A 25,395-nucleotide genomic window follows, 5' to 3' on the forward strand; every position below is an offset into this window, starting at 1 on the left:
CAGGTCAAATCCTGAAGATTTTACACAGGCAAAACTCTGAAATCAATGGAAGTTTTGCTTGAGTATAAATTGAAGGAGGACTTATAGAATGTGGCCCTGGTATTGTCAGTTTCGTAATACTGTTACATGAAATCGCAAGCAATGTAATTTAGGGGGAAAAATTTGTGGATTTGATTAACATTTAACCTTGGCTACTTTCCAGATTGTAGCAAAGGGGGCTAACGCCTTTCAAAGCTGGCAACACCAGCCTGCTTCTTACTGGGACATAAACAGAACATATCCCACAGGGAGGAGACCCAGAGACTCTACAAGGTGCACTGAAGACTTTGCTATTGATTTTATGTTAAAGGCACTCAGTTGACAATACAGATGGGCACTAGTATAAAACCTTAAAATAGATTAAACAGTCAATGGGATTTAGGCTCCTAAGTGCAGCAATGCCTGAATACCTTTAAAAATCTGGTCCTACGCCCTTTATGGCCAGGGACTTAGGATGGTTATGATTCCCAGACAGATCATGTCACCAGAAGGGAACCATGTGACAGAAATGCCAGAGCTATATAAAAAGCTGGCTCAGAAAGGGACACACCAACAAGGGAGTAAGTGGTGAGATGTGGAGAAGGGTTTTCACTAAGAAAGGTATGGAAGCAGTGAGCCAAGGAGGGGCCAATGAACAGGTAGATGCTCTGGAAAGAGGTAAGTGGTTCAAGGCCTGAACGAAAGCGAAAAGAAGGAAAAAACTCTAGGACAATACAGAATTGGGATAGGCTGGAGGCTCAGTGTTGGTACCACTCTTTAAAAAGTACTAAGTTGGAGCTTCCAACAAAGTGGGAGGAAGTCCCCTATCAACTGGAACACCAGAGCTGATGCCTGTGGAGGAAGGACTCTTGATTGAGCCTGGAGAAGGCAAATTATTGCATTTTAGCTTGACAAGAAGATAAACAGAAAAATACAGCCTGAGGAGGTGAATAAACTATTTAGCCCATGGATGGCCGTTTAGGACCATGTTGTTTTTAAATGTTTGGTTGCCCCCAAAGGGAGAGAACTCTTATTGAGGTTTGGCCAGAGAGCTAAACCCCAAATTGCCCATTTGTCAGGGAGAAACTACCCACCACTGGCTGAATAAGGGGAAACAAAGTAGTGATACCAGAAAGGTAAGAAGCCCATTACACACACATGTAATTCTTATGGAAAGGTTAATATACCCATAGGTAGGTAACTACTACTGAGAGACTGGCAGGCATTCTGTATACATCCCTTCTAAAACCAAAGCTGCATGTGTGGTTTTTAATGATGCGTTGCTAACTCACATGCCCCAAGCGGGTTTGTCACTTTATTTTTATTTAAAGCTCTTAGCCTTTAAACAATAACTGAGCTTGCAGTTATACCTGAAACAGGAAGAAGTCATTCCAGCCTGACTCCTTTGGTTTACTTCAGCCACACCACCCTGGCTTTCCACTATATCCACTGGCGCCCTTTTGAGAGAAATCGGGGCAGGAATACTTTGAGGGGCTGAGGATGTTCACAGCCACGGTGGGAACTCCAGCTCTGCACTACTGCTTTTTGTAAGTAAAAGCAGTACTGTTCTACGTAAAAACCCCAAACTCCACTTCTCTGCATGCACACAGCTTCCGTTAGTGGAAATGGGAGCTACAGGCCCAATCCTGCACCTACGGAAATCAATGGCATTTGGCCGCAGTCTTCCATAGGGACAGGATAAAACCCTATGTGCACATCCAGGGGCACACAGACAGCTCGTTAAAGGAACAAAGTACAGAAAGAACCCACTTCTCTTTGGTCCTTGGGCACTACTGTTATAAACATGCTGAATAAATAGATAAATAAATAATGTTACCTTGATCTTCTACCTCTGCCAGCATATCAACTAAGTAGTTGAGTGGCAGAAACTCTACATGGACAGACAGTCTGTCCACCACTGGTCTGTTATGCTGTAAAGGAAAAACACTTTATATTACATCACAAAAGTGGTAAAGTAGCTAGTTAAATACTGAGTTAAGAGTGGCTAACAGTCCAAATGGTAGAGTATACACTGGACTCAAGACTATCAAAGCTAAAAGATTAAAAAACAAGCAATTGCCACCACCAAACTCTTACCTGTCTCTTCCTAAGTTTATCAAGCAAAAGTTTAACGGAATTCCTTGCAATAAAATTAGAGTTGACAGGATGATTCCACAGCTGACTGACCTTGTGACCAATTGCCTATTAAGCAAAAAACAAAACATAAAATAGATGCAATGCAATACTGAGCCTATTGCCCTTATGTGGCAGTTTCTGTCACAATAGGTCTCGCTACTTAATGACTAAGCACCAGAGTGAGAGTACACTTAGAATCAATCCATTCTCCTTCCCAACAGTGCCCAATGGCTAACAGCTCATTATAGATTCCGCACTGTGAGCCGTGCCTCAACTGACTAAACCATTCCTAGAACAAAATACAGAAGACAAAGAAAGCTTTGACACTTTTTTTTTTAAATGCAACCAAGTAAAGAAACTCTTTTTACAGAAAAATTCTATTGGTACTTTCAGTGATTGGAAACACACAACAGTCCACATATTCAAGTCAGCAGGACCGATGAAGTTCACCCAAGAGGATGTAAGGAACTAGCCCAAAGCAATCTCTGAATCATTAATGATTATCTTCGAGAACTCAAGGACAAGTGAGGTCCCAGAAGCTGGAGAAGGTTAAGCATAGTACTATTTCCAAAAAGGGGGAAAAGGAAGTCCCACAGAATCAGACCAGTCAGCCTAATTTTGATACCCAGATAGATACTGGAACAAACTATAAAATAATCAATTTGTTCAAACCTGGAGGATAAGAAGGTGATAGCTAACATTGGTTTGGCATGATTTGTTCTTGTACTCTGGTGATGGAATCAGTTTCCATCCGAAGCACATGTCCAATCCATGTCAATAGATCTTGGTTTGGGATTGTTCTGGGCCAAAAGACATGGAGGATTTTTCTGAGGCAGGTTGTATGGAATGAAGACAGTTTGGACATGTTATACTTTCTCATTCCCCAGCATTCTGCACTATAAAGTAATGTTGAAAGTAGGCAGCTCTGATAAATACTGAGTTTGGTTTTGGTGTTGTATTTTAACTGTATTTAAGCTCCTAAAGGTGTTCCTGACTTTATTGATTTTGTTCCCTATATCCTGGCTTGTTCAATTGTCCCGGCTGATGGTGCTGCCCAAGTATGTGAATGTTTCTACATTGGTGAGAACATAATCCTCTATTCGTACTGGTGACAGTGAGGCAATATTAAAGGTCATATCATCTGTCTTATTGTGATTGATTTTCAGTCCAATTTGCTGGCTGAACGCATTGAGTTGAGTTGTTTTTTCTTGTATATGCTGTTGGGTATGTGATAGGAGAGCGAGATCATCTGCGAAGTCCAGATCTGCAAGGGATGAGAAGGGTGTCCCTTTAATGCCTCTTGGCATATCTTTTGTTGTACGCTGCATTACCCAGTCAATGGCAATGTTGAAGAGGATTGCAAACATGCAATCCTGATGTACTCCTCTTTTGACTTCAAAACTGAGATCACTGCGATGTAAAGTTGAAATAAAAGCTTTTGATTATGTTGATTATATATAGAGGGATTCCATATGCCCACAGAATGCGCCATAGGCTGGTCCTGTGAATGCTATCAAAAACCTTCTCAAAGTCTATGAAGTTTATGTAGAGCTTCTGTTGCAATTCTAAGCATTGTTCTATTATGTTTTATAGAGTGAAGATCTGGTCTGTGCATCCCACTGTTATTAGGAGGGCCTAATAACAGTCTTAAAATATCTCAAAGTTGTTAGAAAGAGGATGGTGATCAATTGTTCTCCATGTCCACCGAAGGTCAGACAAGTAACAACTACCTTAGTTTGCAGCATGGGAGATTCAGATAAGATGTTTGGGAAATCTAACTATAAGGATAGTTAAGCGCTGGAATAGTTTATCTAGGGATTCCACAACCTCCTTGTCACTGGAGGTTTTTAAGAACAGGTGAGACTTAATCCTGCCTCAGCATGGGGAGGAGAAACTTGATGACCTCTTGAGGTTCCTTCCAGCCCAACATTTCTATGATAAACTAACAATTAGCAACTATGGTCACGTTGGGCAGGGCCAGTAAAACAGCACACCACTGCCACACGGGGATCCATGCTCAACCCTCTGCCCACTGGGTTAATGCGTTCTAGAAGTACTGCAGAGGCAAGACAACTGGAGTGGAAGGGGGAAGGTGAGGAGTTAGCCCTTCTTTTTCCTGTCATCACTACTGATGCATCCGTGATTGGCTTTGGAGGTGCCTTATCAAGTTCTTCTCACCAGAGGCAAGGCTGCTACACTGCAGGGATCTCCCCCAAAAGAAGGTTGGATTTTAGGTTGGATTTTACCTCAAAGACCATAAGGTGACATGGTGTGTACATGCTTTTCAGATGCTTCTGCATGAACTGTTGTACATAATCAGCACTCAGTGTAGCAATATTAATCACATCCATCAGACGCTTTACATTTATAGGATTTATTTGTATTCTGGTAGCACTCACAATGTGCTGGATTCCTTGGAAGACAGTATGGCAGTGATCTACAATTCAGGATATAGACATAGCCTACTGGATTTGGGCACTAAACAATGGGGTGGGTTAGGTAATCAAGAGTGCTACATGCAAATCACTAAACAGAAATGCAAAGCTTCCAGAAAGAGATCAGTGCATTAGCTTAAATATGATTTGGAGCTAGCTGATCTCCTAGCAATAAAACCCTGCTTAATCTTGGGGGAGGCTTAGGTTCAACTTCCCTTTCTGGTCTCTTACTAAGCTGGAAGGGGTGAAAACTGCATCTCACATTTTTCAACAGGAACTCCTCTAGTTCTTTAAGGGGCAGAGGTAACAGGCTCTAAGAGAGAATAATTTGTTACTACAGTAGCTCTGGGAAATTACTTTGGGAACATGTCCCCCTTTCTCTGCCTTCCTACTCACAAGGGTAAACAAGAGTCACAGCTTGATTTTACTAAAAAATAAAAATAAAAAATGTGATAGCTAAGAAACCAGGCTCCAGAGTTCCATTTGCTTCCAGTACCAACAAGAATCTAGTGTAGTAAGAAACCTCATCGGTTAATAATTGGGTAAAACCAGACCTACGGACTACGATTGAAATAGGTTTTGCATATATAATTACCAACCAGAGTATGCATTACAAAATGACATAGGAATAGATTGTACTGCCCTAGACAATATATATTTGTAACAGGTAGTGAAGTTGGACAGGAGTAGGAAACTCCAGGAATTAAAGGGAAATGCTTATTAGTCCCAGCGTTAACATGGATCACCAATACTAAATATTCAGAGAGTTAAAAAAGCCCTCTTTCCTCAATGTAATAATCACCCTCCTCCCAGTCACTGTCAAACTTAAAGAAAAAGTATATGTAGCTAAGGCCCTGAAGATACATAAGGTGAACTTCATCCCTGTTCAGTGGACCAGCATGCATATTTAAGTCCCAGCCAGTTAAGCCATCTTATGATGATTTACATGGGACTTAAGTCTTGAGCTCAGATCGATTTCATAACAACTGGATCCAAAACCTAAGAAGCACCCCATGCAGTTACCTCAGGAAGTCTTGTAAAGATACTAAATTTTAGCTTTTCATTCTTCTCCGTGTTGTCCAGATCTACAAATTAGAGAGGGAAATAAATAACTGACCATGACTTCAGGGCTATGGCTTCTTAAATGAACTCAATAGCAAAATACACATTAACTTATATTACACACAGACAAACACCCCTCACCCTTTGAGATAACAGTTTTGAGTGCAAATATTCAGACCTATTGGGAACAATTAGAATTTGAAGCATCACCTTCCAAAAGCATAATAATTGTTTCATAACCCTGGAGATTACAAGATCTGGTGTACTGTATAAATCTGTACCTATTTTCTTTTATCCACTGGGTAAGTATTGTGTTACAGGTTTGATTACACTAGCATAACTACTTTAGTTATGTTATAGTGTGGTACAGTAGAACCTCAAAGTTACAAACAGCGGAGTTACGAACTGACCAGTCAACCACACACCTCATTTGGAACCGGAAATACACAATCAGGTGGCAGTAGCAGAGAAAAAAAGAAAGCAAACACAGTACAGTACGGCGTTAAATGTAAACTATTAAAAAAAATAAAGGGAAAGCAGCATTTTTCTTCTGCATAGTTAACTTTCAAAGCTGTATTAAGTCAATGTTCAGTTGTAAACTTTTGAAAGGACAATCACAACGTTTTGTTCAGAGTTACATACATTTCAGAGTTACGAACAGCCTCCATTTTTCCAAAGTGTTTGTAACTCTGAGGTTCTACCTATTGCTGTATTCCAACAACTGATTCAGATAAACTGAGTTATGCTAACTGCTCCCTTTGAGCTAAAAGGACAATGAACATAGTTGTGGTCATTATATTGTTTATGAAGCCACAAACTGGTTTCATGAAGATGTTGGCTTTATGATGACTGCATAAAGTTGGTCCTATGCCAAGAAACACAAAGTCGGATAATGTGGCTGTAAATTTGGAAAATAATTCAAGAACATAGTGACTGGCGTATATGAGAAGTGATTATGCAAAACATGATTTTTCATATGCTGCTTTGTACACTATTTCTTCTTTTAAAATGTTCACAAAACAGAAAGAACGGGGTGAGTTTCTTAGCCTACTTACAAGAAAGCCTAATGAAAATAACCACTCTGGAGGTGTAACAGCATATTTTAAAAGTTCTTTAAAGCATGATGGTCTTAAACTCCTGGGTTTTTTGTTTTTAAAAAGACTTTATTGCCTTGGGCAGAATTTTCTGGACATTCCACCAATGCGAGCACCAAAAGCATTTTGTCTGTTGTATACATCTGAGGAAATTTGCTGAGGCAAGCTCACCCAGTTATTTTGAGGGCAGGGGTCTTTTTTTAAGCTATAGATAAATCCTATGAAAATCATTAATGTTAACGTGTCTATACATTTCCTAGTTTAAAAATGAGACTGGGATCCATGTGTGATCTGCTGAAAGTCTCACAATGAATATTTCATGGTCTATCGCATCAGGGATGGTGTTATGTAGGCTCATGCCCAATTCTGTCCTCTGGAACAGCTGTGCAACCACACGGACTTCAAAGCAGCTCCACAGGAACAGCTTTCAACAATAACTTTCAATTCTAAGTGAAGAATTGAACCCTCGGCCCTTGTATTTTTCCTCTCTGTACTGTAAGAGTAAAAAAACCCAACATTTTAAAAAAGAAGCAGCCAGTTGTGCAAAGAGCCATGGGTGTCCCTTCAAAATATACCAAGGGTATCCATTTCCAACACAGACTTGTTACAAAGGAACGTAATCTAAGTGTCTATGGTTAAATCCACTATACCTTTCAAAAGTTTTGTAGCGCATGTCTCAGTCAGCTGTAGCACCCCATTATCAATGTAATGCAGCAGGGTATGCAAAGGCAGACATCTAACTCCAAGTCCCGTGTGCAAAGTATGAAAACCTGCAAAGAAAGGACCCCTTGTTTGTGCAACAGAAATACAAACAGTTTTGTGCAGAGCCTCCAATTACAGCCATGCCATGCACAGCACTACGCTTAGTTGATAACAATACTTCCTTTACTAACACTTATATATTTCTATTTATGGGAAGAGAGGAAGAGTTTATCAACACTTGCCATGCAAAAATGTTTAGTCTTCATGTTATTTAACACCTCCACCCTCTGCAACAGTATTAAGTTAAAGTGAATACATCAGTTTGAAGATTAAGCTAGTGTAATCAGTTCCAACTAATACTATGTTACAATAAGGTAAAAACCCTTCTTCCCCAGAGGATTTTCTACTTATAATATGAAACTGCTGAGTTCCCGTTATCTTAACACACCCTGCAAGGAACAGGAAGTGAAATGGAGGAGTCTGGAGACATGCCATAAAGTAGTTACTTTATTTTAAAATATTTTTAATTCACAAAAGAGTGCTAAATATTCTATAAATTGTTTGTTGGCATTTAAAATTTCTTATGTATGTGTCTTTTAGTCCCACCCCCCTCTCAATTAATCAAGAAATAAAACTCAACATGCATGATATGTGGTTAGTATCCATGCTCCAGCATAGCATGAACCAGCACAAAAATGGCTTCAATACTGAGGGAGTTTTGAGATTCATGTTTCTGATCTAATAGACTCAGCTCTATCCCCCCAGCATGTGGTTATACACATACTTTGGTCTCACAACTAACAGTATGATCATAAGCCAAATCCTTCCGCAAAAACATTCTTAACTGGATTAAAATCCAGACGAAATCTATCAAGTGTCTGTAAACCCCTTACTGTTTTGGCAAATTAAACAACAACATGCGATTTACAAAAATGTAAAACATTAGTATTAAGAAATTCTTCCTAAAATTTAAAAAGAAAGTGCTTTGAAAATTGTATGGGGGATTATCAGAAGCCCTCGGTAATGGAAGTCTAGCACCATCAAAAGAAAAACTGGTTAATTTTCATTACATCCTTTGTCCCCTGGATTTCTTGAGCCAAACTCCTTTCTAATTTATCCCTGTGGGTCCCTTTATATAGTCCCTGAATCCCTAACAGACTGAATAGCAACTTTAAAGTGCCTTGTAGCATTCTCACTCTTCATTTTAAATTAAGTCAACATTTTCCCATCTTTTCTTTCCCTTCTTCCTTGTGTCCCCTACTGAGACATCAGTTCATCTGGATGGGGGGAAGGGTTACTTATGATCATCGTTCCCAACGGATCATGATCACAAAAGAATAAATGGATACAAATCTGACAGCAGGAATAACAACATTCAAAAACCAGTAAAAGAACACTTCAATATCCCTGGACACTCAACAACAGACTTAAAAGTGGCAATTCTTCAACAACAAAAAACTTCAAAAACAGATTCCAATGAGAAACTGCAGAACTGGAATTAATTTGCAAACCGGACACCATCAAATTAGGCCTGAATAAAGACTGGGAGTGTATGGGTCATTACAAAAACTAATTTCCACATACTAATTTCCCCCTACTGTTACTCACACCTTCTTGTCAACTGTTTGAAATGGGCCACCCTCATTACCACTCAAAAGTGATTTTTCCTCCCTTGGTATTCTACTGTTAATTGAATTGTCTCGTTAGCACTGACACCCGCTTGGTAAGGCAACTCCCATCTTTTCATCTACTGTGTATATATACACCTGCTACTGTATTTTCCACTCCATGCATCTGATGAAGTGGGTTTTAGCCTACGAAAGCTTATGCCCAAATAAATTTGTTAGTCTCTAAGGTGCCACAAGGACTCCTCGTTGTTTTTGGTTCAAGTTTGCAGCCACAGTGTCCAAGAGCAATTACTGTGTCACAGTTGGTTGGTGACCCTTCTGAAAACTGGCACTAACTGAAACTTTCCATCTCTGCAGCCTTCAAGGACTGCACAGACATGAAAATGTAGGCTTCGATAGTGCAAGCTGCTTCACATGAGCAGACTCGTAAGCTGCAGTCAATGGACATCTACAGGGGCACAGGGCTCACCCCTGGGGGCAGCTGCAGGATCAGGGCCTCTACTCCATCCTCACAGCTGGAAGTTCAGGGCTCAAATACATTAGCAGGGCAGCATGAAAAAAACAGTTTTTCCACTGGATGTCCTTTACGTTGGTAGCCCTTGAAACTGAAAGTCCAACCCAGCTACTTTCTGAACTAAAAATTCATTAAGAAGGGGAAGGGGGAAAAACAAACATGTAACTGTAGGTGATGCTTTGCCACAGAATTGAAATGGTGCTTGGAAGTGAAACTTTTCAAAAACTACATGATTTGCCATCTTTGTTGTAACAATTGACGTTTGTTTTATTTCACTGCAGGTGTTTATGGAGAGCTCTTCCCCACACAGCTGTACTGAGTACATCTCAGGCCTGCCAAAGTTAACACAGCATGCACTTACTGCAAATGCTATTGGTCTGGAAGAAAGTCAAAGCAATGCTCTTATTCTCAAGGGTGGAATAAAATAATGAAACGTAAAGATCCAGTGTCACAGGGCTTACCAGGAGGCAGGGGCATACACATTCCATTGGCAGCTTCTAGAATCCGACTCATGATGTGGAAAGCTGAAAACTCTGCCACGCTTCCTCGCTCGTCCCTGCATTTAATAAAACTGCCTGTTAGCAGCCAAAGACATCGAACTCCCCCCATGGCTTAGTCACTTTGTGTGACAGCTAAATGAACACATTTTAAACAGAAAGAATTCATTGTCCTGAGAGACCATCTTAGTTTATTTAAGAGTAAAAGTTACTGGATTCTTGTTGTTGTTGACAATTTGAAATGTGGTCGTACATCATCTGTGTGGAGTGCAGCATACCTACCAGTCTCTGCCATGAAACAATGAGCTAAAACTTTCTAAGCAGAGTACCAAAAGTTAGACACTTCTTGTCCATAGGTATCTGCATAGGGATGTAAGTGGCCTGATTTTTCAGCACCCACAACCCAGACTCAAACCAATGGGAGCTCAGTGAAGCTTTTCTTTATGCACCTTTCCCCCGCCCACTAGTGAAGCTGCCCTCTGTTGCCTATCCGGTGTTGGGTTTTTAGTCAGGTGTTAGCAATATAAATACTACCAAAAACCAACCATGGCAAGGTGGACTTGGCAAAACCATTTTGCCACATTCTATAAAACTTGCTGTAAATTAATAGAAAACTCTTGCTTACAAGCAGAGAACGCAGGACTGAAGACTGTATTTCCTCCAAACAGCTTCCATTATCCGACAGATCAGATCCAGCTAGAACAGAAAGAGATGTGGATGAGTTCTTGTGTGGAAGGCCGATAGCCTCTGCTAGCATTTCCAACACCAGTTCACAATATAACAATGTGTGGATTTTAGGTCTCCTCTGATTATTCCAATCAGGACTTCAGCCGTTCCCATCGCTTTTGCAACATCTGAGATGGGGGAGCTGCCTCCTTTAATCAATGTGTCTCTCAGGCACAAGAAATCCTAAAGCTAATTCACTAGTATCCCTACAGCGTGCACAGCCAAGCTGGCCAACACAGATTATTTAACTACAAACAGCTGTGAAAAGACTCCATGATTGTGAGGCAAATGAAAACATAATGGCTGCCTGACTGGGCCTTTTGGTGGGGGAAGGACTCAAGGGCCCAATCCAACTGACTAATGTTAAAAACAGTGGGATAGTCAACTTGCTGCACAAGTCTAAAGGGGAAGGAGGGGAGACCACAAGCTTCCTGCCTGTGAGTTGCAGACCCACCATGCAAGAGGCGAGTGCACGCAAGTGAACTCTTCTCCTCAGACCCTCCCAGTTCAGTCTCTCTTCTTAGCTGGTTTCCAACACCCACAAACAAGTGTTCAGCCCACACAGTCTCTTGTGCTCCCTGACTAACCTCCAGCTCAGAACTATTGGCCAGTGCCAGCTGCTAGTCCCACTCACCTCTGGCCTCTCTAAGCTTCTGCAGCCAACAGAGAACCTGCCCTTGTATGAGAATGTTGAAAGGATTTCCTAAACATGCTCAGTGCAGCGTGCAAGTCCCGCCTCATTCCCAAAACCTCAACTGCCATATAGGGCTGTTTGCAATAATCCCATTAATATTAAATGAGAAGTGTTTTTGTAGCTCACCACCTCCACAAACATCTGGCATGTCTCTAATGCCGTTCATCTTGGCGTCTCAAAATTCTTTAGAAATACTAGTTTGGAGGGATTAATTGAACACTCCTAAAGCAAGTATTATCCCCATATTCCTGGGGGTATACAAAGGCACAGAGAGGTTAAAGTTTACTTCCCCATGGTACAGTGATGAACTCATATCACAAGCCAGATAACTCTGAATAACATTCCAGTATTTTCCAAGTTCAAAACTTTTTGGACTTGATGGGAAATTCCAGCTGAAATACTCTGGAGTTCAGCAGTTTCTCTTTCATTTCCAGGAAATGAGAATGACTTTCAACTTTCAGGCATGCACCAGAAAAATCATGCCTCCTGTCTGGAAAGGCTTTCGTTTCTGGTCCAGTAAGCAACAGAATCCCTAGTCTACATCTGGAGTTTTAGCTATATCTGAAGATTAGCACACAGTAGGGAAGAGAAGTTTCTAAAGGAGTTCCCAACAATTATGCCACAGTCATTTGCTATGCTATTACTTGCATGACAAAATTGGATGACTGCAGGGACTTGGTAGAGTTTGAGTAAGCACATACTTATCCAGCTTCTACCCAGTTCAGAAAAATTGCAGCTTACAGGTGCAATTTGGTTCAATTATAATGATGTAACCAAGTTTTGAGTGTGTGCAAGTCATCTGACGTTGTTTGTATTCAGACAGCACTTCAGAGTCCCCACTGTGCTAGGCTGTACAAAGACAATCCCTGCCCCACAGTTCCTGCAATCAAATACACAAGAAGACGTGCAGGGAAAAGGGAGCATTATCATTATTTCCAGATGGGGGACAGTAAGTGACTTGCTCACGGTCACCTAGTGAGTCTGCGGTAACATGAACATTAATCCAGTGCATTAACACCAGAACATTCTCCATCTCAGTAAGAGTGAACTGAACCATGGAGTAGAAACTGGTAGAGCAGTATAAGCCTCATCTCTTGGTACACTTAAAACTGAACTGGAGAAAACCCAGATAAAGAACATCAGTAGCAAAATGGACTAGACCAGCCAATACTGCAGTGACAGGGTTAATATCTTCTAGAATGCCTGTGCCACTTTTGAATTTTTATGCCTTACTTTCCGAGATGCTGAGGTTCCACGGAGGTGCTCAGCCACTCTGGCTTTTCTAAGATACTTCTGCGATGATTACGGCTGCGTGCTGGTCGCGGAAGTCATGGATTCCGTGACTTTCCATGACCTCTGTGACTTCTGCAGCAGCCAGCAGCAGTTTGGGTGTGTGGCAGGGGACTCAGGGTTAGGGCTGGGGCAGGAGGTTGGAGTGTCGGGTGGCGCTTCCCGGCTCCCACCAGCATATCCCTGCAGCTCCTAGGCAGAGGGGCCTGGGGACTTCACACACTACCCATGCCTGCAGGCACTGCCCCCTCAGCTCCCATTGGCTGAGGTTCCCAGCCAATGGGAGCTGCTGAGCTGGCACTTGTGGTGGGAGCAGCGCGTTGAGCCCCCCTGGCCTTCCCTCCCCATAGGAACTGCAGGGACATGCCGGCTGGAGCCAGATAGGGAACCTGCCAGCCACGCCAACCCTCCCTCTCCCCACCAACACCAGCAGAGGTCCTGTGTCATGCGCTGCCGCTACCTGCCCCCCCAGTACGGGTCCTGGGCTGTGTGCCACTACCCACCCTCCCGCTCCCCAGTGCCAGCTGGGGTCCCGGTCTGCGTGCCAGTGCTCGCGTCTCCCCCACCACCCACCGCATCCCTGGACTGCCCCACTAGAGCAGACCCCCCAGACCAAGTTTTAGTCAGGGGTCTATAGTAAAAGTAATGGACAGGTCACAGGCTGTGAATTTTTGTTTACTGTCGGTGACCCGTCCATGACGTTTACTAAAAATACCCGTTACTAAAACGTAGCCTTAGTGATGATCTATGAATGCCAAGGACAAAACTAAACCCACTTTTCATTACTTCCTGCTTTGCTGGTTACTGCCCTGCCATACACGGCTGAGATTACGTTAAAGAATGCTGGAAAGAGAATCACATTCAGGCCACCTGACCAATAAATGGGGTATGGGAAATGTAAAGATGTTCTGAATTTAGTGAGAACTCCCAACCAGGATGCGGGGAAATCCAGGTCTAGTGATAGACTTCTAAAAGAATCTTGCAAAGCGTGCCAGCCAAATGGCAGGAGTAATTTTTATGGGCATCTTGCCTTTGTTTTTAACAACTTTGTTTAGTTTCTGTCAAGGCGCCTACAGGAATGGAAGCCTATAAATTGCATATTAAGAGAATTCTTGCTTTAGCTAACATTAAAGAGCAAGATTCATCACAGGTTTGGTTATTAAATAGTGGGGGTTATTTTAAAGGCTCAATCTAAATTGATTTGTTTTGCCAGAAACTTTGGCAGAACAGGGCTAAATAAGCATTCTGACACCAAAAGGTTCTTGTCTTTGTTTACATGAAGAGGGAACACATGAAAATCAGAAAACTGTAGCAAAAGAGAAAATGCATCCCGGTTCTACTTTAAGCATCAAGAATTCATGCCGCAAGGAATCTTATAGTTCTTATTTTATCAGTGACTAGTTTTCTTCTCCAGTATTTCTTCTTATTATAGACACACAGATCTAGAAAATAGATACTGGTTACTGAGTAATGTGCCAGGCACAGGACACAGAGGAAGACAGTCCTTGTCCGGAGAAAGTGATCTAAAAAACCTAGTTCCAATAGTAACTTTTAAACTTGGCAAATAAGGAAAAAAAATTCAAACTAACCAGTTTTGAAACATAGTCCAGAGCTATCTGGTCAATCTTCATTTTCCCTACATATTGTAGGTGCCTCATAAGATGATCTTTCAGCTGAGCAACCATCTGGAAAAGGAAAACAGCCGTTTAGGTGCCTTCTCAAAGTCCAAGCGCCAATTCACATGAACTAGCACAACAAGTTTCTGCCTCTGTTAAACAAGCACGATTTACACTGAGATCACTGGCTATCACACATTCTCACCAAAGAAAAGAGTGATTTTAAACAGCCAAAATTATAACTTAGAACAAATCCAGCTCAGTGGACCAATGAACATAACACAAGGCTTTCAGTTATCCCTGGACCACACTTCTCTGCCTAACAGGAGAAAGCCTGCAAATCTAAATCTCTATAAACTCTACTATGTTACAGTGGCTGCATATATCATCAACAACTTCTACACAGTCCTTCTCCTGGAAGAAAAGAGGATTCTTCAATATTCCAGTTCTCAGCATTCAACTTTAGATTGTGGAGAAAGAATTAGTAGGATTTGGATGAGAGGGCCAGGCTGAGAGAGGAGTCCAAAATGAGCCCTAGATTTTGAGCGGCAGAGAACAGGAGAGGTGCTGAGGGTTTCAGAGGCAAGATGAGGAGATCAGTTCTAGCCGTGCTGAGTTTGAACAGGTCACGAAATCTGCAGGAGTAGATATCCAACAGATTGGCTAAGATGTGGGACTGGATGGAGGGGGACAGCTCAGGAGTGGAGATTTAAATTTGCGAGTCATCAGCATGGAGTCAGTAGATGAAGCCAAGTGAGATCACCCTGGGAAAAATGGTGTAAAGGAGGCGGTGGCCCAAGAATAGATGCAGTGGGGTTACAAGTGAGGTAGAGGGCAGGTGAGAAACAAAGGAGAAAGTGGAAATGGTGTTAAGTGGGGAGCAGGAAAAGGAAACATGATCATGGGAGATCTTGTTGATCTTCTCTTTGAAAGTCGGCCAGCTCTTGCAAAGAGGGAGGACATGGGAGGGGGATTAGAAGGGAGTTAAAAATTGAAAGTAATTGACAGGGGCTTGGGATGAGGCCCAGTGAGATGGAAAGTCAGTGTTTAGGCAAGGCATACAGCAGCATATAAGAAAAAGAGTAAGCTTGTACTGCAGGAAGTTAGGCTTTGACAAATTAGCTTTTAGCTACGATCTGCCTCCTAATTTTCATTTTTAGGGCTTAGTGTCTTGACCTGAGAGAAGAGAACCAAACTGATTCCTGCATGGCAGCATGTTCTGTCCCATTTCTAGTCTCAACATTGATTAGCCTAAGTCAGTGGTGGGCAACCTGCGGCCCGTCAAAGTAATCCGCTGGTGGGCCACAAGATAGTTTGTTTACATTGGCCATCCGCAGGCACGGCCGCCCAGTGGTTGTGGTTCGCTGTTCCCAGCCCATGGGAGCTGCGGGCAGCCATGCCTGCGGACAGTCGATGTAAACAAAACTGTCTCGCAGCCCGCCAGCGGATTACCCTGAGGGGCCGAATGCGGCCCGTGCCCACCACTGGCTTAAGTGATCTTCTAGTGAACCACTGAATAAAAGATTTAGCAAGAAAAACTACAAATAAATACTATCAAATTTATTCTTTACATTGATTAAGGTTGTGTGTCTTCTACTGCACAGAAAGTAACAAAAACACTTACTAGTCCAATTAATAATTGCTGCTGGTAGTCTTCCTCTTGAAAGAGAGGAACTAGCCTTTCCTCTGAAATAAACAGAATTAATATCATTCAAATGCATGACTCTTCAGAATTAGAGAGACTTCCAGGGACTCCAAAAAACACTTAGAAATGAGTAGACACAAACAGGAGGCGTAGCGTTCCCATTCCTAGAAAGATTCAGAGAACAGTCACGGAACAGAAAACTGTCACAAGGCAGTCTTCCCCAGCTGCTCTAACATGGAGGCATTTGTGAAAAAAAGCTTATTCTCTTCCCCTCAGTTCTCTTATACAACAGCATCACACATTGTTTCTATAGCTCTTTCCCTCAATCTCTAAGACAAATGTTGCCACCACCATTAGCCCTTTAGAGCCGGCAGGTCCAGAAAACCCAGTGGTAACAAGAATACAAAATGCGCACTGTTCAGATCTTGACATTTACAACTCTCACCAAGGGCAAACATCTGGGCGGGTTTGCTATACAACTGGATAAGCAAAGTAGCCTTTTCATAGCAGGCACCTCCTACACTCACAGCAGAACTCTTTGGCCTGGCTATTTCAGTTAAAAATTGCTGAGTAAGGTGAACGTAAATATCCGACCGCACTCCCTTTAACTGCATGGAAGAAAGAGGTTACAAAACAAAAGGACAGATATAGAACACAACAGCCAGAGCTTGGCATCTCCTGACTCCTTATGAGTCCTTCCTGTCCCATGAGATCAAACTAACAGCCTGACCCTGCAAGATGCCGAGCATCACCACTTTCACAGACTGGGATTAGAGGACTTCACTTGACATCTTGCAAAAATTGGGCCTTAAATTTAGAAGCATTTCCCTTCAACTATCTTTTGCCTGCCTTGAAGTATATGTATTTAGCTACTCCTTGGGCAAGCCACTTAACCCCTCTACCTCACTTTCCCTATCCGCACAAAGATGGGTCTGGCTATCCCCATTTTAAAATACTTGGAGATCTATGGATAAAATGAACTAGGTAAATGGTCACTATTACTATTACTAACTGGAAAGTCTATAGGCACAGTTGAGGTTCTGACACTAATGAACTATACAGACATAAATATGGTTCTTAAACCAGCATCTTTAGAAGACACGGCTGTGGTTGCAATGTAAGGCTACAGAAGTTTAGCTACGGCCACATGGGGTCCTAAAAGTCAGAATCTAAAGCAATGATTAAAGGATAGGGGAGGCGATCATAATGTTGGATACTGGAAGTTAATGTTGCCTTTATATTCTAAACATGTTTGGATTTGTTTAAAGCTTTTAAATGAGTAACCAATACTTAGACTAGCACAGTGATGTAAATGAGGTGGGACTGCAGTCTGGAAATCTTGATTAGATTGTGAATGGAAACCTGAATCACATGATAGAAGCGACACTTAAAGGATAAGAGAGGTCCTGAAAGACTCAAATGCCTAGCAACGGAAACAAGAATAGCAACTTATGATTTGTCAATGAATTTTATGGAAACTAAGTTTTAACTAATTTTTAAACTAATAAGTAGTTGTCTTGAAGGTCATGCTAGCATTTCTGAAATGATTCTGAGATGCTACTGATCAGCTCTGCTCAGCAACTGATTGAGTCTAGTGCCTTGTCTCCTCTAGGATTTTTCTACCATAATCTCCCGATGGGTGCAGCTCTGTAGCAGTAGCACTGTAGAAAGCTATAAGAAGACAAAGCTCAGATGTTTAACAGTCATCTATCCCTGCTTTCAGGAAAACTCCTTGTGTAGACAAAGCCTAGATGACTGTGTTTGTCTAGATCATTTTCAAAGGTGCTCTTCAATCTCACCCAGGTCTCCTGATGCTTAACTATACATCAGAGAGAGACTCTTTCCCTGCATTTTAGTTACCCAACTTTACCTTCCTCCTCCCTCAGATCCTTGAATGGCAAACAGGTTCAAAACATATCTGAAAATGAATTTTTCAGCCCATGGTATGTATACTGTAACCATTTCAGCATCCTACCTAGCCACAGAGTACATCAGTGCATGTTTTCCTTACCCAAGTTCCATGCAGCAAGATTGGAAAGCACCCTAGGGAGGGAAAACTGAATTTAAATACTGCTTCAAAAGGATAGACACACACTGAAAAGTTACTTATCTACATGCAGCTAATCAGATTTAAAATTGCATGTATTGGCCATGTTAAATTAGCTCAGTTTTAACTAGTATTATTGATAGTGGCATAAAATTAATTTAAACGTGTTTTTAAAGGAAGAAATCTTCATTTCTAATGTTCAGTTTTAAAGCCCAGAATGCTGGATTCCCCGGACAGTTTTGTGGCCATCATCAGGAGTCCCTGATGACCTGGGTTGACTGACACCTGGGTGACCTCCCATAGGTGAGGTGAATTGGCCAGGTATGTAACAACACTGAGATGCACCTAGCTTCACAGCACTTTTAAGTCCAGAATGGTCCACTTAAAACACAGCATTTACTTAATCAGAATAAGGAAGGGTAAAATCACCAATATTTTACCTACTTTTTTGCATTCTCAAAAATATTCCTCAAATACGTTGTGGTTCTTCTTTCCTCTGCTTTCTACAATGGAAAAACAGTTGCAGAACTATTAAAATTCTGCCAAATAAAAAACCGATGAACAATAGAGCTAGCTTTCCCTTCTAATGGGGATAATGCTACAGTAGAGCCTCTCAATCACTCTGAAAAGCACAACCTGCAGCTGGTAGGACTCAGGAAACCTGCAGAAAGCTAGAGTAGCAGAAAACCCAGGGTTGTGAGTTCAATCCTTGAGGGGGCCATTTAGGGATCGAGGGCAAAAATTGGGGATTGGTCCTGCTTTGAGCAGGGGGTTGGACTAGATGACCTCCTGAGGTCCCTTCCAACCCTGATAGTCTATGAATATAAAATCCAAGCCCCCAACCTGGTGGCAGATTGTGGAATACAGATTCTATCTGAACCTATAGGTAATAATTACAATCACTGACTGCCCTCCCATAAGCGCTACCCAATTTCCTCATCAAATGTCTAATGAGATGAGTTCCAACAACTCAATTCTTTACTTCTGTATTCAGCTTTAAAACAATGCTCACATCATGGAAACATAACTATGGATGCTTATCCAATCTGTTCATTTACCTCGTCTGAAAGTAGCTTATACCATTCTCTCCTGAGCACGTTGTTGTTGTAATGCAAGTGTGGCTCAGCATATTTCACACACTCCAGGTTTAACGTTAGCTTTTCCCAGAAGCCTTTACAATTGTGAACCTACAAATATATAAACGAAAGCGTGAATACAAACTGCACAGTTGTAAAAATATCTATTGAGCTTATCGCTCAAATGACGACTTGAGAGAACTATGATAAATGCAGGGTTGGAAATCAGTCTTGGGTTTTTTTAAGCCATTCTTGTACTGAGAAATTATTACTTTAGTACTACTATACAAGAAAGCTATGAAACCTCTTACACAAAGGTTCTTTTTCAGCGTAGCAGGTGAACATCCTGCCCATTTTGCACCCAGGGAATGTTAGCCGAACAATGCAGACACTTTGTTCTTTCAAACTTCTCCCATTTTTATCTTTTGATATTTCTTTTCTTTATTTGGCAGTGGCTTTCTCCTCCTCAGCCATAACACTGCATTCTACTGGCACGCCAAGGTTTGTACCATTACAGAATTGCATTAGCACTTCTGTTAGACAGAGTCCTATTTGGGAAGTTGGTATAACAAACTCAGTCCAGAAAAAAGGGTTTTCCACAGCATTTTTTAAACCTTTGATTTTAACATTAAAAATTGACTTAAAACCTAGGAAGGTAACAGGAAAAACCAAACACATACAGTTCTGATTTCCTGAGCCTGTTTTTGCATCTAGAATTCCACACTGGGTCTGACTTAAATTTATGTATTTTAAATGGAAATTTGAGGCCATTATTAAGGGTCAGCAGCATGCACTGTACTGGACAGGACATAGAAGATTAAGACACTAATTTCTGGAAGATATCTGGAAAAAAAAGCCCACATTTTTAAGCTTTACTCCTCTATTCCTGTCACCCCTCCTGTCTGTCTGCCTTTCCTGGTACACCTTTCCAACCACCACCATCATCTTAGCAACATTTTGGGGGCACCAGCAGGCCTTTGGCTGCCTCTGCCCCTTGACACAGTGAAGTTACCAAGAAAACTAAAACGGCAGTTCTGACACGGTTTCATAGCACGGAGCACATCTTACTGGAGGGTGACACATGGAAACTGGCCTCCTTCCCTGTGCTTTAATTCATGCTCATATGGACCACTTCCCTTCCACTGTCAGTCACACAAAAATCCTGTGGCAACTACAGCTATGGCTTACACAGAAAAGGAACATCAGGAAAATAATGTATTTTTAGCTGTAGTTTAATGCAGTTTAGCAGTGGGAAAACAAGGATAAGAACCAGCATCTTGCCCATCCTGATCTGGAGACCACCCGTTGCCCACAGTATCAAATCTCTGGTCTAAGACTCAAAATATTTTGAATTAAACAGCACTCAATAGAAGATGGAGAGAAAAAGCAAGAGTAATTGTTCTAAACATCCTATCTGGTCTAGGTTGGGATAGCTGCATAGTCAGTGAAAGTAAAATCCTGCACTTTCAGGGGGTCAAACAAGAATTCATCTATCCTAGCACTGCAGGGTTTGTGTTAGACCATCAGATGCTTTCCTCCTTTCAGCCCTGCAGCATCCGCAAGGCCCACCTAAGTTAGTGTGCCCTCAGAGTCAGGGACCTACCTCCCTGAAGACCAGTCACTTATTCCTCCAGGCTTCTTCGAGGGCAGGCGTGACCATCCTTAATTGCTCTAATTTTTAAACAAACATTATAGGCCATTTTCCCTTGTATGTTACATCTTCATTCAATATTGTATGGAACTGCTGCCCTGAGCAAACAAGCTGGTTTCTATCCCTTCCCCCTTAACATTATTTCACATCTGCTTTTGAACCTGACTAGCTGGCTATTGGAAAATTCATCCTGTGTACCCTTTCGTTGCATAGCACCCAAAGTACACTTGCCTTTGAGTAGTCCTATCTTTCTAGAAGCTACTGGCTATTTCTCCCCCAGAAGTCTCTGACACAAACCTATTCTCCAGCAATCACAGCCTTAAATATAATAGTCTAAAGCTTTCAAAAAAGGGACGAGTGATTTTGGTGCCGAACTTGAGATACTTTAAAGGAAACTAATTTTCAGAAAGTGCTGAGCAACCATCCACCCAAAAAAACCCACAGACCCTTTTGAAGGTATCTAAAATGGAGTATCCAAAATCATTTAAAAAAGTACAGGCACATGTGACTATTCACTTAATTTTCTATTTCTCCCGTTGCACTCAAGATCAGGTATGCCTTTGAAAGACAACCTACAATCCATCACAGCGAATTATGAAATACTCCCACATAATTCTGAGGAGACACAGGCTAACTTTAAGCCATACTATGTACTTTAAAATACAGTCCCCAACTTTCATGTGGCCTTAGCTGATAAGGGTCAGTCTGGGATTTAACATAATTTAATTAGGTTAAACACTTTAGGTTAACACAATTGACTGAGATTTTTGGTCGTAAATAGGCAAAATAACTAACTCTACCACATATTGCTACAGTATTATTTTGCATAAATGTTACTGTTAGGTTTCAGAGTAGCAGCCGTGTTAGTCTGTATTCGCAAAAAGAAAAGGAGTACTTGTGGCACCTTAGAGACTAACAAATTTATTTGAGCATAAGCTTTCGAGAGCTACAGTTAGGTTAACAACAGCCAGAATATACAACAAGGATGACCTCTAGTGACCAGTTTTGATAGTTGCAGTTGCACAACTCTGGATCTTCTGCTGTCCCCCCTTGCATTGTTTTCAAGCCATACAAACCCTTGTTTGACATGATGAAAAGCTGCTTTTGTCTAGCGAGTCCATAACAAAGTGGCTGGTTTTAAGATTAAAATTTGATGCCACTGAAAACTAAAACCAGCAGCATCTTTTGGTCTCATGTAAGATGTCACCACATTAAAATAAAGGATTGTTTGTTGCCTAAAATCTTGGTTTTCTCTGGCCTGTCCAAAGAGAGAAACAGGGCCAGGCTGGGTAAGAATTGGAGGAGAGATCTCCATAGGTGCAGGTGGAAGTGGTGTTCATTCTGCAGGCTGCCCTAATCCAGACAGTATAGGATTAGTGGCCCAGCCTGACCATTAATACGCTGAATTACTGAAGGTGTCATTTTTCAGAGATGTGAAACCACTTGTGAGGGCTTAAAAACCTCATGACCCTTTTCGCAAGAGCAGTGATGTCAGACTATATTTACCCAACACCATGAGGAATACTTGCCTGAACTCCTCTTGCAATTCTGAATGGCTACAGCGGTCCTCTTCACCGCCTAGCATACGTCCACGTAGTATATCTGTGTGCTACCACCTAACTTGTAGTGGAGGATGAATAGCTAACTGCGATGAGAGGCACTAGGTAAATATACAACAAAGCTCAATGCTTACTCCCTGCCAGCTCAGCAGGCCGTGTCACTCCCCCGTGCCAGGAGACTGCCTTTTCTGATGCCTGCCCGCTTGCCGATTCTGTGTGCCTCACTCTTTTCTTTCAGATTCTTCAAAACTCTTCCTTCCAGTTAGCCTTCCAACCCAGACCTTTATCCCACTCTTCCTGACAGATTAAAACATGAGTGAGCATTAATATATTAACTTGTTCAAAGAAACTGATCAGATCTCTATGTAACACAAACGAACATATTCCATGAGCTTACAGTGATGATCCTGGCCTCTCTTGCAACCCTTTGTTCCCAAACATTGTGTTTGTTATCCCTTGGTAGGCTGTTGAATTTAGGATCCATTTTCCTACTACATATGGTGCACCCTCAGATGGGAAGGAATTCCCTGGGAGCACTCAGAAGTTCACAAAGGGCACAGGGCCGTTAAATAGAAAGCTCATCAAGGTCGGGAGACCTCACCTTGTCCATGAAATGCCTCACGCACCTGAGAGACTGCAGAAATAAAGTGCCAGATTCAGTTCTATGTTCTGGTTGCTTTTTCACTCTTGGGCAACAAGAACCACTTGGAACCCCATTAACTGGCCAGTTAAACTGGATTTATGATGGTTTTGTATCATTGGAGCAGTGTAAACAAGCCAGAACAGAGCACTGAATCTGACCCAGGGCATTTGTATTTTAGCCTCACATAAGAGTCAGAGCACTCTGCAGTCAAAAGCAGCAGCAAATAAGCGTCTTCAGTTTAACTTTATCCTTCTCAGTCTGTTTAGGTTTTTAGACACAAGTAGGAAAGGAGTTTCACAATCAAGAAGTGCAGCTGCTAAAGACCTTGCTCCCAGAGGCTTGAGGTTAAATCTCAGACAAACTAAACAGTCTGCTAATTCTGACCTCAGTGAGCACATGCAGCATATGGTGACCAAAGATTCATCTCAAGACCTGATCTCCCAAGTGTCATCAACTCCCAGTGAAATCAATGGTAAGCAGCTAGGCCCAATTCTCCATTCACCCTGGTGTAAATCAAGAGCAATCCCACTGATGCTAGGAAAATTGGGCCCTTAGAGGCAGTTAAAACTGAAATCTTAAACTAGTTCTGAGCACGTGGGGAGTAAGAGCACTTCTGCCTTAAGTGATGCCATTTGACAATATTCTCAAGTTCCTGAGCATGCTATGTCCAAAATACAACTCCCACAAGACACCTCTGCTCACATGCTGGGTTCCCAGCACTTTCAACATCACTCCTGTGTTACTTGTCAGAGTGATTCTCCAAACATTTAGCACAGATCTCACGACTTTATTTATCAGTGTCCTTACAGTCATGTTCTCCCAACTGCCAAGTGCTCTTAACCTTCATAGAAAGTGAAGACTTCAGCTGAGGGAGTTGTGTGTTTGTGGGGTGGGGTGGGTGGGGGGGAGATGAAGGAATCATCAATCCAGCTTTCATAGCAAATACAGGAACTACAGACAGACAGATTCCCCCACCCCGCCAAAGACTATACCCTGTTCAACTTCTGTATGAGGAGAGATTAAAAAGACTGGAACTGTTCAGCTTGGAAAAGAGACGACTAAGACAGGATATGGTAGAAGTCTATAAAATCATGACTGGTGGGGAGAACAAAGTGAATAAGGAAGAGTTATTTACCCCTTCACATAACTTGAGAACCAGGGGTCACCCAATGAAATTAATAGGCAACAGGTTTAAAACAAGCAAAAGAAAGTACTACTTCACACGGAGTCAACCTGTGGAACTCGTTGCCAGGGGGTGATGTGAAGGCCAAAACTATAATGGGGTTCAAAAAGGAATTAGATAAATTAATGGAGGACAGGTCCATCAGTGGCTATTAACCAAGAAGGGCAGGGATGCAACCCCATCACTGGGTGTCCCTAGCTTCTGATTGCCAGAAGCTGGGAGTGGACAACAGGAGATGGATCACTCGATGATTGCCTGTTCTGTTCATTCCCTCTGAAGCACCTGGCACTGGCCACTGTCAGAAGGCAGAATCCTGGCCTAGACCGACCATTGGTCTGACCCAGTATAGCCATTCTTATGTTCACCAGGTTCATCTCCTTTTCCATACCCACCTGTACCCATACAATTGGTTTGTTTAGGTGAAACAGCCACTTCTTCTGAACAGCATGGCCAGAGCGATCACAACAATGCAAGTGCAGGGTACCATGGCCAAAATGAAAGGGAAAACCCTGAACTGCTGGTGCTGGTGAACATTAGGGATGTAAAATGTTAACCGGTAAGCATTAGTTTTGCCATTTAACCTGCCTTAACCATTAACCCCCGGCCTGCTAGCTGCCCAGCCAGAGCAAACCCAGCTGTGCTGGCTGGATCAGCCCCAGCCGCTTAATTGGTTAACCGTTTAAACAAAATATTTTAATCGTTTAAATGGTATTTACATCCCTAATGAAAATATAGTGACACCTCCAATGGGCCCAGTGAGAGGGGAGATACATTAGAAATTCCCCATGTCCCCAGTGCAAAGAAACTTCCCCCGTGTTAACTTCAGTCACAGAATGAAGAGGCATCAAACAAACTGGAAGGCACCCTTTCAGGAGCCAACGTCCTTCCGAAAGAACAGGACAAAATCTTGAGAAACTACAGTGCATTTCTGAGCCAGCAAAATCTGTCTGGAAAATTCATGTTTCTAGCAACCATAAAAGTTACTTAACCTAGAGCAATTCTTCCTTCATCCTTATTTTCAGGTAACATGTGCAGTACAGTAACGTTTATGGGGAAAGTGACAACCCACACCCTTCCTACCCATAGCAACACCTTCATATGTAGGAACTCACCTTTAATTCAGGTAAAGAAATGATGTCTGTTATGCATGTTATTCCGGGGATAATCTATCAACAAAGA

General features: G+C 42.0%; 1 protein-coding gene across 5 annotated transcripts in view; it reads right to left on the minus strand.

Annotated features, from left to right (window-relative positions):
* Positions 1-25,395, minus strand: part of LOC102932823 (gamma-secretase activating protein) — a 63,075-nt gene that overhangs the window by 3,096 nt on the left and 34,584 nt on the right. For all 5 annotated transcript variants that reach the window (XM_027826229.3, XM_007063788.4, XM_043552078.1 and 2 more), the window contains 12 exons: positions 25,329-25,382; positions 19,163-19,291; positions 18,549-18,607; positions 18,069-18,100; positions 16,037-16,098; positions 14,386-14,481; positions 10,712-10,782; positions 10,051-10,145; positions 7,396-7,515; positions 5,613-5,674; positions 2,116-2,220; positions 1,856-1,949 (listed from right to left, as the gene is read on the minus strand). In XM_027826229.3, the coding sequence (XP_027682030.2) occupies positions 1,856-1,949; positions 2,116-2,220; positions 5,613-5,674; positions 7,396-7,515; positions 10,051-10,145; positions 10,712-10,782; positions 14,386-14,481; positions 16,037-16,098; positions 18,069-18,100; positions 18,549-18,607; positions 19,163-19,291; positions 25,329-25,382 (979 nt within the window). The remainder of the gene's footprint in view (positions 1-1,855; positions 1,950-2,115; positions 2,221-5,612; positions 5,675-7,395; positions 7,516-10,050; positions 10,146-10,711; positions 10,783-14,385; positions 14,482-16,036; positions 16,099-18,068; positions 18,101-18,548; positions 18,608-19,162; positions 19,292-25,328; positions 25,383-25,395) is intronic.

The sequence above is a fragment of the Chelonia mydas genome, chromosome 1 (genome assembly GCF_015237465.2).
Source record: "Chelonia mydas isolate rCheMyd1 chromosome 1, rCheMyd1.pri.v2, whole genome shotgun sequence".
Lineage (NCBI taxonomy): Eukaryota > Metazoa > Chordata > Testudines > Cheloniidae > Chelonia > Chelonia mydas.